General features: G+C 35.5%; 1 protein-coding gene and 1 long non-coding RNA gene across 2 annotated transcripts; one reads left to right on the top strand and one right to left on the bottom strand.

Moving 5' to 3' along the window:
- The first annotated feature begins 8,145 nt into the window (after positions 1 to 8,145).
- On the top strand, positions 8,146 to 10,942 carry LOC132269163 (galacturonosyltransferase 8-like). Its single transcript, XM_059770252.1, has 3 exons — positions 8,146 to 8,432; positions 8,576 to 9,823; positions 10,215 to 10,942. Exons 1-3 carry the CDS (start codon positions 8,238 to 8,240, stop codon positions 10,488 to 10,490), a joined length of 1,719 nt encoding a protein of 572 aa, XP_059626235.1. The 5' UTR covers positions 8,146 to 8,237; the 3' UTR covers positions 10,491 to 10,942.
- A 926-nt stretch (positions 10,943 to 11,868) lies between these two features.
- On the bottom strand, positions 11,869 to 13,981 carry LOC132269164 (uncharacterized). The gene is made up of 3 exons (XR_009469429.1): positions 13,868 to 13,981; positions 13,654 to 13,721; positions 11,869 to 12,634 (listed from the first exon to the last, which is right to left on the bottom strand). It is a non-coding gene; the product is annotated as an uncharacterized LOC132269164 (long non-coding RNA).
- Positions 13,982 to 15,000: the final 1,019 nt, after the last annotated feature.

The following is a 15,000-nucleotide window of genomic DNA, read 5'->3' on the forward strand; positions in this document are numbered from 1 at the left end:
TTTTTACTATTGCACACAATAATGATCTGAAATGAAGAATATTTTACCATTTTGGTGGGTGTGACATGATAGATTATGCCCTTATCGGTGCTGCTAAAGTTCGTTAGGTGATTAATCATAGTGCTACCACATTATGGTATAAGAAAGTGGTTCTGGAAATTGTGTGTCTGTGAATGTCCATGAGTGAGGCATGCTGTGATTTTTCTTCTTTTTTTTTTTGTTTGCTGGACATGACAACCACATAAATGATTTCCATCATTCTCTTGATTCTGATCATATTCTCGTGGTGGAAGCATCCAAGAGTAGTTGTCATCTTTGTTGTCACATTGATTCCAAAACGAGTAAAGCTAAGTAAGAGAGCCCTCTCATGACAAGTCACGAGCTCTCTATAACTAGGGATTAAGACAGGTTTTTTTTTTTAAAAATATTTATGAAGATTCAAAATCTTTCAATCATGTGATAAAATATAAAGAGCTCATGACTCTTCTCATAAGAATTCTCTTTAGACGTTGTTCTTCAATATTTTGCCATAACTTTTTCACTATCACGTCCTTCTAATAAACCGCCTCTTTTTAACTTTTTAAAATTTGAGAATTCATAAGAGAAACAAGATTTGGAATTAATAGTCATCCCAGATTATAATGTTTAGAAGATTGCATTTTGGAAAAGAAGTGATCTTTTGGGATGAAGACTAAGACCTAAAGCCAGAGATGGTGTAGTGCCCTTTTAACCATGTCAGAGTAGTAGATTGACAAGGCCTAACCTTAAAAATTACTGTAATATTTGAATTGATTTACTGCTGGAACTCGTTAATCAATGTTGCTCATAATGTAACGCTAGCACATCAACTTTAAACTTTATAATAGGTGCAAAAGACATTAAAGCGCAACTAACAAGTACATGAACAAAATAACACCCACTTAAATGGATAAGTTGGGGCTTTCAATGATATGGTTAGCAGTTGATGATGACTACTTAATATTCCCTCAAGTCCCAGAATTCTTTTTTTATGGTTGTGAATTTTTAATACTCTTTTATTATATTGATAAGAAAGAAAATTTAAATTTACAGTATAGTATTTCGTTCATAATTAGTGGTATATAGTTAAAATGATAGTTTGTAAATGTTATAAAAAATAGTACATTCATTTTTTAAAAATATGTTCTTTTAAGCGTATTTCCTTTGAACTAGTTTCCAATTAGAAAATGTGTTCGTTTTCTAATTTTGAGGTAAAATATAAAATGGGCTGGCATTGTTATCATCCGCCAAAATCATAAAAATTTAATAATTAATTACAAATGAGTAGTGCTAATGATTTCATTTGAAATTCTTGACCGAGCAAAATTTATTGGTGAGATATAAAAAAATGCGACTCTCATTTTTTTATATTTTATATATCCAACCAATCAACAATCTTCTTCAAATAAAACATTTAACGTTTGCTTTAGATAATTCGGCAACCCTAATGCACCAAGGTAAGGGTATGTAGGGTCCTAAGCAACAATCCCTTTTATTGAAATTCAGATCAAATTGGTGGCACGTCATTTCTGTCTAACAAATGACTCTTATTATCATGCCCTATATATATAATTTCAGAAGTGCCATGTACATTCAATATCGAAATGAATATAACTTTGAAAATTAGCGAGCATTGGAAACCTAGGGATTTGTCATTTTGTGGGGCTTAATTATTTGAGTTAGTTGTTAGTTAGTTGACTGTTATAACAGAATTGAAATTCCTAAAAATGATAAGCAAAATAAGTCTGGTCTACTCACTCACCGGTGTCCTGCTTATCGGTGATGTGGTTATAGTTTCTAATTATAAAATTAGAAAAGTGCTATAAGGACAATAATTTTTTTTGGTATTTTTTTAATCACCTCTCTGATTTTTTTATTTATCAATTTTTAAATTTTGTAATTATAGACTATTTATGTATTTGTCATTAGACCACATAAGTGGTAAGTAGACAAATCTTGTCCTGGAAAAAAATAATAATAATAATAATAAAAATTACAGTATGAATTGGGATAGGAAAAAGAAGAGTGGCTAGAACATTGATTAGGCATTTAATTAAAACACCAGAATACTTTGCTAGCCCTGTGTGGTTGGAGGTTTACAAAATAGACCTAAATGGGGTATGTCTTGGTTGGGCTTGACGACTTCTCCTTCTCCTTGGGAAGTGATGAAGTGTGGCCCGTCAGAATCAGTAGCTGGTCCATCTGGACTTCTCCGGAATTAGGGGATTTATTTTACAGATGAAAGTTTCATATTTAATGGTCCAAGAGCCTGTAGTGATTTGGGCATATTCAGCTTAGATGATGGGAGTATTAAGTCCTTCTTTCCAACTGAACTGACTATCATTCATATTTGTCTTCTCCCATATGGTTTATGCCGACTCAATTCCAGTATTGATATTCGGAATTGATTTCATACTATTGTGTTAATAAAACAAATTTCTTTCCCTGGATTACAATGTATCAATGTTCTTGTATTGCTATTGTTATATTCATTTTGGTAATTCTAGGTTTACCATAACCTGCCCTTTTTTATAGCAATATCTATTTATTATTATTATTATTATTATTATTTTTCAGTCGAAACAACCAGTCCTCCTTAATTTTTCTGTTCTCATGTCCCAACATTGTACATGACCTTGAATTATAAATGGGAAATTTCATAAACTAATTTATCTGCATTTTGTTAATTTGCTTGATAAGGAGGAAATATTGTTTTTGGCTGCCAACATTTCATCTCAAGAAAATGATTGACAATAACAAGACCATGCATATGCAAAATTTAAAGTTTCAGAATTTATTGGCCCTTCCTGGCTAATTGAATCAGAGTAATATTTCTAATGGATGTGGATCTTCTCTTGCATACATTTGTGTTCCGTACCTCCATTTATTCAAGGGTGCAATAATGACCGTAGAATGTGGAGTGTTACATCTCGATGTAGTATGTTGCATCCACAAAGTAAATGTGATGCAGGAGTGTTTCATCTCCATGGTCGAAGGTTATGGTTTAATCAAGAGAAATATAATTTTAGGAGTCTTCATCACAGCCTCCACTTTCTTCATCATCCCGGGCAGTATCACTTTCATTCTCTCTATCGATGTTTTTGACAAGCAATTTAATCTTCCCGGGCTGAAATGGGGATTGTTTTTCATCACTGTGCCCACTTTCTTCATCATCCCCGGCACTCTCAATTTCGGTCTCAACAGCAACACTTTTGCCCTTGCAGCTACCGCTGTGTCTTTGCCTGCAATCACCTTGTCCATTGCTACCACCAATGGTTTCTCTGCTCTTGCAACCACTGCTATGACTTGCTTGTCACCGTTGCCTTGTTCACCAATGGGGGTTTCAGGAGAGAAATGGGCTAATTCACTTTCTTTTGGAATTAATGGCTTGTCAAAGATTGAACCTTTTTTTGCAGTAGTGATGGCATCAATTGAGCTACCAGAAGGCCATTTTATTTATTTATTATTATTTTTTTTTAAGGGGAATGATGGGGGCGGGAATCGAACACAAGCTGTGGAGGAAAAAGCCCTTACCACCGGCTACGTAAAATGTCAATTGTTACATCTCGATGTAGTATGTTGCATCCATGAAGTAAATGTGATGCATGACTGTTGTATCCTTGTGTAATGTGGATGCATCTTCAATTTAAATTGCGTGTCACTTAATTTATGCATAATCGCAACAAGTGACCAAGGAAGAAGAGATGGAGGGTTATGTTTAATCAAGAGAAATATAATTTTCTTGTTACTTCTCAGATTGAATTCTAGACAAGGCCTATATCTAATTATCTATTTATGTATGTATATACAGAGGGAGAGACAAGGAGGCACTGCATTCACTTAAACACGTACCAAATTTGAACTCAACTGCCTGTTTCCTCACTTCGTAGTTGGTTCCAAGCATACAGAAGAAGCTCACACTCAGACCTTTCCTTCTTTCTTTATTATGAAACTACATGGCTTATCTGATGACTATCCCTCGATCTACAGAAGCTCTAGTATGCTGTTACTGAGAGTACTACTTTGGCTTGCCTTGATCATCACACTCACTTTCTTTGTCATCCTCTTCAGTATTACTTTTACAGTACAGGTTCTGGTTTTGCGATCGCAACAATAGGAAGTTTGCATTGGCACCTACCACTATGACTCTGCCTTTGGAAGCCTTGCTTGCCAATGCTGGATCCAGGAGGGAAATGGGACTTTCTTTCTTCTCGAATGAGCAGCCTGCTGAATTTGTTAAAGACCTTTCAGGAGTTAATGGGCTTTGGCTCTGAGACCACTTTGGTTTGCCTTCATCATCAGTACTGTCGCCACTTTCTTCATCATCCTGGGCAGTATCATTTTCAGTCTCTATATCCATGTTTTTGCCAAACAATTTAATTTTCCCGGGCTGAACTGGGGATGATTTTTCATCACTATGTCCACTTTCTTCGTCATCCGGCACTGTCAATTTCGGTCCCTGTACTGATGTAGTTGCGAAACAATTTAATCTTCAGGGGTTGAACTGAGGCGCATTTTTCATTCTCAAGAATAGTACTTTTCCCTTTGCAGCAATCACTACGACATTGCCTTCCATTACTTTGTTCATTGCTACAAAAAATGGTATCTTTACCCTTCGAGCTACTGCTATGTTCACCAATGGCCGGTCCAGAAGGGAAATAGGCATTGTTAAGAGTTGATGGGCTATTGCACACACAGTACTTCTTTGGCTTGCCTTGATCACTAGATTCACTTTCACAATCCCTATGGATGTCCTTGCCTGATATTTTAATCCTCTTGGACAGAACTGGCAATGGGCTTTCATTCTCAACAGCAAGACTTTTTCCCTTGAAGCTATCGCTACGACTTTGCCTGCAATCATCTTGTTCATTACTACTACAAATGATTTGTTTGCCCCTGCAACCACTGCTATGACTTTGCCTATCATCATTGCCTTGTTCACTAATGGGGGATTCGGGAGGGAAATGGGCTAATTCACTTTCTCTTGGAATTAATGGCTCATCAATGAGTGAATTTTTTCGCAAAAATTCAGCAGTGATGGCATCAATTGAGCTAGCAGAAGTTGACCACCCCCAATCCTTATTAGCAGACGGTCATGGATTGATGCTCTGTGCATTGATGCTCCTTGCAGCAGATGAGTATCTGCAGAGGAGAGAGCCAAAAGTAACTCATGTTAATTATAACAAAGAGATATTGGTATTTTCATGCATAATGATGACCATTGTAGGTTCACAACCATTTTGATTAGGGTAGGTTTGGCTTATGTGTGGTAATATAGTGAGCTCTGTATCTTTAAAATTCAATTCACCAACCCATCAATTGATGATAGCTCTATATGACCATGTCAGAAGAAAGAAAAGAAAGTACAAAAATTCTATCACAGAGTCGATCAGTAGTCCCATTGATGTGTTTGTTTGATGAGAATTGAGAAAGAAAGAATATGAAAAAGAAAAAAAAAAATTATAATTGTTCATTCATTTTATGACATATATCGTTCCAAATTCCATTCTTCTTCTTAGAATGCAACAAAGCAGTAGGCATTTAACATATCCACACACACACACACACAAACACACGCATATGTAAGTATGGGCCATCTAATAAGAATCAAGAAAAATGGAAATTTCACCAAGACTGGTCTTCCCAATGAACTAATTCCAGGTTTTCATGGCAAGAACAGGGTAGTCTCACAGTCACGTTGTTTTGCACGATTGGCCTATGTAGATTGTAGACTAAGCTCTGTATCTTGTAAATTCAATTAAAGAAAAAAAAAAAAGAAAAGAAGCGAGAACTCTGATCACAAAGATGATCAACCAAACTGGTGCTCTGTTTGGTTGCAGAGAAATAGGAAAGAAATTTTTTTATCTTCCACTTACTATTATGATTCCAAATTTCATTCTTCTTCTTGGCATAAAACTAAACAGATGTGATAATATATTCAAAAGAAAACTTTACTTACCTGGGTTTCGATTTTGCTGACAGATGATTGCAGGTTTCATCAATGTCAGAGACCTCTTGATGATCAGTAACAGCTACCATTGTTGTAGTTGCAGATGGAATTCGTTGTTCTGAAACACATGTAGTTTCTTCTTCTTCTGAAATCATCTTCCTTTTCTCTTCTTTGAGCTTGTGACGTAAATTAGTGTCTGTACTATCAGTATCAGACATCTTTCTTGATTCTTAATTTCTTGAATGTAGTGAGCTTTGAAAGAGGAGGGTCTTGAAATCAGAGAATTTGATATTTGAAGAGATCATGTGTGTATATAGAGAGAGATTTTGTTTTCACGAAAATTATTTTCAAAGGAAAAGCTTAAAACCAAATGATTGACGTGAATGAGAGAAAAACCCACCGAAGATATGACATTGCTTTTGTTTTTACCATTATAGAATATTATAGTTCATCAAGAGTTACTGAGTTACTCAGTTACCATGCTTTTTTCAATTGTTTTTGGGCCCAAATGTTTTCCTTACAATTGTCAAGTTCTTACCATCAGTAGCTTTGAAAAATTGACGGTTAATAATTCAATTGAACAGAACAAATGAGTTAAGTCGGCTGGTGAAAATCACCTCCAATTAAATTGTGCGCCATTTTCTCTTTTTTAAAATGAATGATCCAAAAATAATCACGATATCTTTGTCTGGGATGCATATTAGGAATATATTGGGAGGCACAGTAGGAATATATTGGGATAAAGTAAGAATATATTAGGATGCACAGTAAAAAAATATTGGGATGCACCTTACGAAAATGTTGAAATGTACTTTTACTTAAAAAATAGAAGAAATAGATTACTGTGCAATTGGAGATGATCCTTGTCCGTTAGTAGGCACCAAAGCTTAAAGTAAGAAGCTAAAAAAATAAGAAAAAAAAAATTATTTAAAGGAGTAGAAAGGAAATTTTTTTTTAAAAAGGTAAAAAAAAAATGACAACTTAAAAAGGAAAAAGTTAGAATTTAATTTATCAAGAAAAATTTAATATTTTTTTTTAATAATTTGAAGAGTAAATTAGGAAAAAAACTAAAACAATAAGATGTAATTTAAAAAATTAATAATTTTTGATTGGCGTTATATAAAAAATTTCATATATCTACATGTAAAATATAAAAAAATTACCATTAGTGGGCGGAGCCAGCCAGGGGCAAGTGTCTTCTCTGGGCATACACTAACTCCGCCCTTGACTCCACGATCAAGGGCTTAACACGGATTGGATCGGTTTGGTTTGGGGGTAAAATTCAATCTAATCTGGTGCCTGCGAATTGGTAAAATTTGAAACCGAACCAATCGGTGGAAACTTAATCCGAACCAAATCAATCTGTGAAATAATGGATCGGATCGGTTCGGTTTTTACAGATTGGGCTTTTCAAATAGTCCAATATAATTATTGATTACACTTTATGACCCATTAAAATCTCAAATTAATAATTAAAAACCTAACTAATGACTAATGATTTTAGTGACCCAGAGTTAACTTAAAGTCTTAGATAATGAATAAAAAAAAATACACTAAGTAAATATATAATTATATATATATATATATATATATATATATAAAATATTAATGGATTATATAATTAAGGTAATGGATCGTATCGGTTCGATTAATGAATTTGATCAATTTTTATAAGGTTTAATTCGTTAACTGAATTGTCAATAGTAAATTTTTATTTTTTTATACTACCGCTGAACTAGGAAATCTAAAAACTGAATCAAATCATATGAATTGAATTCGTTGGAACCAAATTGATAGACTAACCCCTACGACGATCTCAAGTACCACGCGAGAATGAAAATTGCTCTGGTTAGTCCCATCCAGTACCACCACAAGTCCATCTTAGGAAAGTCACTGACTCAATGCTGGCAATGCCACGTGTTCCTTCAAACTAATCTTTACTGATGAAATTACCATCCTAGTAATCGTACTTATTTCCAAAAAAAAAAAAAATTTGAAGTCTCAGTAATCGTAATTACAGTCCGAGATCCATACAAAGCTTAGCTGGACCTCACCGCTAAACACGGTCCCACGGAGGCCCATAGACGGTTGTGGGACCCATCAACACCAACCAATCTACACACTACACCATCACCGACGGTCCCCGCGTTCCCTTCACATGCCACTTGCCACTCCCCGTACAAACAATCATAGCCCCCTCTTTCTCTCTCTAGATTCCCATTCCCAGCAAAACCAGTTTGAGATCTCTCTCTAGAAAGAGGACACAGAGATGGCGAACACAACGCTTCGAAGCTCTCGCACTTCACTCTCCTCCGATCGAAAGAATGGAGTCGGCGGTGGAGCGATTCGAGTCCCTCTCTTCAGCTTCAAGCTCTTTGTCTCCGCCATCACTGTCGCTGTCTCTCTCTTCTTCGCTCTCTCTTTCCTCTTCACTTCCTCCACTAATCCATCCGATCTCAACTTCGTAAGTACTTTAATAATCGGCTTTATATTCACATATTATATGTATAATTGCTCTCAATTTCTGTGTGTGTATATATATATATATGTATGTATTATCAATTTTGTATATGTACGAGTATTTACTGTGTTTCCTTTTCGAATTAGGGTTTTTCTTCTGATTCATATGGACTTGGACCGATCAGACGGACGATACTCGCTATCAAATCTGACCCGTTGAAGCCGAGACTTGATCAGATCAAGAAGCAAGCAGACGACCACAGATCTCTTGTTCTCGCTTACGCGGCGTATGCTCGGAAGTTGAAGCTGGAGAACGCGAAGCTTGTTAGGGTTTTTGCAGATCTCTCTCGCAACTACACGGATCTGATCTCGAAACCTTCTTATCGCGCTCTGTTTGACTCTGATGCGAACTCGATTGATGAATCGGTGCTTCGGCAGTTGGAGAAGGAGGTCAAAGAACGGATCAAACTAACGCGCCAACTGATTGCGGAGGCGAAGGAGTCATTCGATAATCAACTGAAGATTCAGAAGCTCAAGGATACGATTTTCTCTGTAAATGAGCAATTAACCAAGGCGAAGAAGCAAGGAGCGTTTTCGAGTTTGATCGCAGCAAAATCGATTCCGAAGAGCTTGCATTGCCTCGCGATGAGGTTGATGGAAGAGCGAATTGCGCATCCTGACAAGTATTCAGATGAGGGGAAGCCGACGCTGCCAGCATTTGAGGATCCCAACCTTTACCACTATGCTATTTTCTCCGATAATGTGATTGCAGCCTCCGTTGTGGTGAATTCCGCTGTTAAGAACTCGAATGAGCCATCGAAACACGTGTTCCATGTCGTGACTGATAAGATGAATCTCGGAGCAATGCAGGTTATGTTCAAGATGAGGGAATACAATGGAGCTCACGTTGAGGTGAAGGCTGTGGAAGATTACACGTTCTTGAACTCTTCCTATGTTCCAGTACTTAGACAGCTTGAATCTGCGAACTTGCAAAAGTTCTACTTTGAGAATAAGCTTGAGAATGCAACTAAAGACACCACCAACATGAAATTTAGAAATCCCAAGTATTTGTCCATGTTGAATCATCTCAGGTTCTATTTGCCAGAGATGTACCCAAAATTGCATAGGATTTTGTTTTTGGATGATGATGTGGTTGTTCAGAGAGATTTGACGGGTTTGTGGAAGATAGACATGGATGGAAAGGTGAATGGGGCTGTTGAGACTTGTTTTGGGTCATTCCATCGGTATGCACAGTACATGAACTTCTCACACCCTTTAATCAAAGAGAAGTTCAATCCAAAAGCATGTGGATGGGCTTATGGGATGAACTTCTTTGATTTGGATGCTTGGAGAAAGGAGAAATGCACTGAACAGTATCACTACTGGCAGAATCTGGTAAGATGATTTTTTTCTGAAAATTATCTTGCTTTAGCAAATCGTAACTCAAGCAGGGCCTTTTAAACTTACCCATCTGATCTGTTTAACTTGTTATACTGTCTATTCAATTTTTTAACTATGATGAACTTTCGAACCATTAGGATATGTTTGTAGCTGTATAAACGCCAATAATTTAATGGTAAGCTTATAAAGGACTAGCTATGTTTCCTTGAGGCTCTTATAAACGTATACAGAAATAAAGTTATTTCCTTCCACAAGTTGTAGTGTCTGTTTTTATGTATTTGTTGGATTGTGCATTATAGAATGGTTGGTTGTCATCTTTTGTATTATTGGCGCTGTAACAATGATTTTGTGTTTTCGCTAACCATAGTTGATAAAATTGTTGCAGAATGAGAATCGTACCTTGTGGAAATTGGGGACACTGCCTCCGGGACTGATCACATATTATTCAACAACAAAACCCCTAGACAAGTCTTGGCATGTTTTGGGGCTTGGTTACAACCCAAGCATTAGCATGGATGAGATCCGCAATGCTGCAGTCGTGCACTTCAACGGGAATATGAAACCATGGCTTGATATTGCCATGAACCAGTTCCGGCCACTCTGGACAAAGTATGTTGATTATGATATGGAGTTTGTTCAGGCTTGCAATTTTGGACTCTAAATAAATGGCTATAGTTCTATTATGCTTGAGGTATCTATCTGCCAATCTGGTCCTCTGCAAGAAGCTGCCGTTTCGTGAGACTCCTAACTTCTTCTAGCATGAGGCTACTCATACTTTTTATGTGGAAGAATCTCATGTCTACTCAATTGCATCCATCCTTCCTTCATGACACGACAACACACTTCCATTTATGTATACGGAGAAGTGTCAAGCCTCTTCAAGAAACATCTGCTTGTGGCTGGACTAGCGTTGTTAGAACCCTCCAAGCATAGGCTTCAATAGTTGAGAGTTTGCTTCTAATTGTTCATATATGGTTACAGTTAAATTTTCTCTGCTAAATATTTAATTATTTAGACAAATGTGAACTTTTCTAGTTCAACTATTTGCTATATTTGTAGCAAACATTTAATATATGATAATGCACTGAACTACTGAAACTTGTCCTTGTCAAATCTGTTCGTAGAAGTATTGGAGTAACTCTTTTGTAGGTGATTTATTGGTTTTTTCGCTTCCCAGGAGGACACAAATTAAAAATAAGTCATTGTGAGTGCATTTTCACATCTCCCTCTAGTGAGACGTTTGAACTATTTTAGATGAATAAGCCCTCGTTTGGCATAACTTTTGCTTATGCTTTTGCTTTTGCTTTTATGCAGAAGAAAAAGAGAAGCAAAAGCACTCACTTCGACTCAACTTACGAAAAAGCGTTTGACAATAATATGTTAGAAGAGCTTTTAATGACATAAAAGAGTTTTTTTGTGTGTTTGGTAAACCATTTGCCAAATCTCTTCTATTATTGAAAATCTATTTTACCCCCGGATTGAGATACCAATTTTTTCATATCTTGTTATCCCATCCATTGTATTTTGTTACCTTGTCCCAACCAGTAATTTCGGTTCTAGCTTATTCTTTTGAAAACATAAATAATGCTTGATAAAATTATCTATTGCAAAAATTATGTTAAAAAAGGAATTGTTTGTATGAAGAAAAAGAAATTCAAATTCATATCACCTTGATGTTCCATGCATCTAACAAATCACCACAAGAGCATGAAGTAGGTACTTTTCAACCGAACTATTCTCATAAATAGAGTTTCATCCGTGACAAATATGAGTTGTGAGCACCCATAGACAAACCCAAACCAAATAAAATGCAATAAAATAAAATAAAATAAAAATCTTTTAACACTACAGAGAAACAAGCCCATAATCCAAACGAAAATCAGGGTTTAACAAGGCCAAAAAAAATCCCATGCGTACTCAATAGTCCCATGTACACAATCTGTATAATTAAAAAACACAACTTTTTTTTTCTTTAATAAAAAAATATCAATGGAAATTATCTATATTCATGAGATACATTTTTCAATGGAATACATATATTTTTTCAACAACAAGAAACAATAAATTTTATTTCAGAAAATAGTAAATATCAAGATTACATTTAGCAATCAGTCCAGCTAGGAATTCATCTTCCACAATTACACTGGACGTTTACTACATATAAACAACCCATTAAACATAATGAATTACATAAACAAATTTTTTTTCAGTATTTAAGTGGTATGGTATAACAAAAGAGTAATTACAATAAAAACATGAGACATTACCAACAGGCCAGTGGCCTAACGGTACCAAGTCCCTACTTCTCAAAGAGAGGTCAGGAGTTCGAGCCTCCGTGGAGGCATGTGTGTGTAAATACCCAACTAAAAAAAAAAAAAAAAACATGAGGCATTCCCCAAGCCCAGACAAGTAAAGATGGGCAAAAAAGAAATTTTGAAACACTGTCCACAGTAGTGGCCCAAAAAGAGTACAATGCAATACAAAACTACAAAACTGGTACATCAAAACCTTGTGCATACACGTGAGTGGGATAATAAACCAGATGACAGTGTCAGTTCACTGGGTTGGGTGGGTCTGGTGAGGGTGGTGACTGCCGGTTTTGGTGGTGGTTTGAGGAGAAGGTACATTCTGCATTTGTGCTTCAAAAAATATCACATGTTTCATCTCATCACATATTCTAACCCTCTTTGTTCTTGTGTGCTCTATTTGCCTTCGCGTGTAGTTCTACAGCAAGATCAACAAAAATCTCGTACATCCCTGAGTCCCATATAGATTTCGTTTCACTTTTGTCTCCTCGAATGTCATCTAAGTTACAACAGAACATGATCAACTATTAAGTAATAGGAATACCAGTAAATACAATAGAACAGCCTAAGAAATTTATATTAGTGTAGAAAAGGTTGAGAATAAATAAATAAAGAAAATTGGTTTAGTCTAATTGAAATTACCAAGCATTTCAAACTTTTAAACAACCATTTAACACAAACAACACCATTTCACCATTATAAGAGATTTTCCAATCAAACAGAAACTGTTGGAAAACCCATCCACCCATACAATAAAGAGTGATTAAGAACGAAATTGAAGTATAAAGCAATACCATCATTTTCATAAAATCTTGGTACTGCTTCTATAAGTTTTATACTGGTACTACTGCCAAGTGCCAAAACTACTTATTTATAACCCATAATTGTACGTAATGAACTTGAATTCAATCTCGTGAGCCCCTTAATCAATATAATTATGCACATCGAGGTTCTTAAATATTTTCAACCCTCTTTGGGCATATCGCGGTAAATGCTACAAACTTTTATGAATTTAGAAAGCAAAAATGGGGACAAATCATTGACCATCAAATATCCTCTATGTTTTGTACTCAAACTAGTCCAACTGCATTTCTTATGAAACCATAATGATCGGCTATATATTAAAAATTTATGAGTTAAAAGAGCCACCAACTTGTACCAAACTTTTTGTAAAAAGAGATTAACCTATTACTTTTCTCCAAACGTACCATGAAATGAAGTAAACTTATGAGATAAAAATGACACAGAAATGAAGAACTGTTGAAATAAACATATATTGCAATAGGAGGTGCCTACAATGGAAGTATGTGAGCTTAAAGTCGCCCCCACAAGAGCCCTCAATAAAGCATACACACAGCCAGTAAACTTAAGTAATTTTTAAGAAACATGTCCCAATTGGGTTGGTATCTCAATTAAACCAAAAATTAAGATAACGATATACAATGGAATGAATTTTGCAAATTTCCCAAAATTAAGTCTTCCGAAAATGAAAAATAAAAAGGGAAGAAAACAAATCACCTCCAATATGGATGGTCATTGGTTTTAGTGGAGGTCGCCGCCGGTGTTGTCTGAGAAAAGATAGGAAACTGAAAGAAAAAATTCATTATATAGATAAATGAGAAATTAGGGCTGATAATGCAACATAAATGAATATATATTTATATCTATATATATACACAAACTTAGTTTTATTCTGGGTGGGATTAAAGATGAAAGGAGGAACGTAGCAAACCTGAGATAGAAATTGCAGAGACGATCTTCTGCAGAGCATTAGATTGTCGTACTAGGGTTTAGGAAGAATCAGAATGAGGATCTTATAGGGACACGGTCGGAATTTTATTTTTTCACTCACTAAGAAAAGAGGTACGGTTGTCATTTGAAAATATTCATTAAAACTTAACTTTTGGAAAAATTAGGGGGTATTAGTTTCTCTAAAACGGTTTTTTAAAATTCGAAACTTCTTTTAAAAAATTAGTCAAACAGTATTTTATATAGCTTTTGAGTTTCAAAAGTCAAAAATAACGTTTGAAAAGTCAATCCAAACAAACCCTAAATGCTCTCGATTTATGAAGGAGGGGTGTAAATATAGTGAATCTGGGATAGTTTTACGAGGGGGATTAAACACTTTGACTTAATAATTAATGATGAACACCATGATTTATTATAAGTTTTGGAAATTCTTTATGTTTTCTGAATTTTGACAATTTGGGTGTCAAGGGCTAGTAGGGATCCGCGTCATTCTTTTTTCTGGGCTCCTTTTATATCGCAAGCTACTAAATTTTACCATTGTAAATCAAATTATAATCTTTTTACTTCTCGGAAAAAAGAAGAGAAAAGTTATGATCATAAATTGTACTTTCTTTATGTTGCAAATGCTAAAGAAAGCTTCCTAGTACTTGGTTCCGTGAACAGTACTTTCTTTCTGTCCAGTTGGAGAGAGAGAAGGGAGTCGGGAGCCTACCATAAGATTACCAAAGGATCCGAAGAAAGCGAAGCTCCGACCATAAGATTGTGGGCTGTAAATGCGAAAAGAGCTCTCGTGTGAGGCTAGGCGATTTAGCTCATGACAAAATTCAAATGAATGCATGGACGTGTTAAAATGTCAAATTTAATTCAGTGGCAGAATTCAAGACACATACTTGGCAAATTTGTTACACTTGTTACACTCAATTTTAATGCTTGGTTTGGTAGCAAAAAAAAAAAAAATTTGAATGAAAAGTTGAGAAGTAGGGACAAAGTAAACATCTCTAATATTCATCTTTTTGTTCAGTTTGATGAAAGCTAAGATAATAAGCTCACAATTTAATGTGTTTGTCAAGTAAGAAGGAAAATGAGTTTTAAATTATTTTTACCATTATATTCATC

Source organism: Cornus florida, unplaced genomic scaffold (genome assembly GCF_030987335.1).
Source record: "Cornus florida cultivar Cherokee Brave unplaced genomic scaffold, ASM3098733v1 CherokeeBrave_3.0.0_Hap2_Chr08, whole genome shotgun sequence".
Classification (NCBI taxonomy): domain Eukaryota; kingdom Viridiplantae; phylum Streptophyta; class Magnoliopsida; order Cornales; family Cornaceae; genus Cornus; species Cornus florida.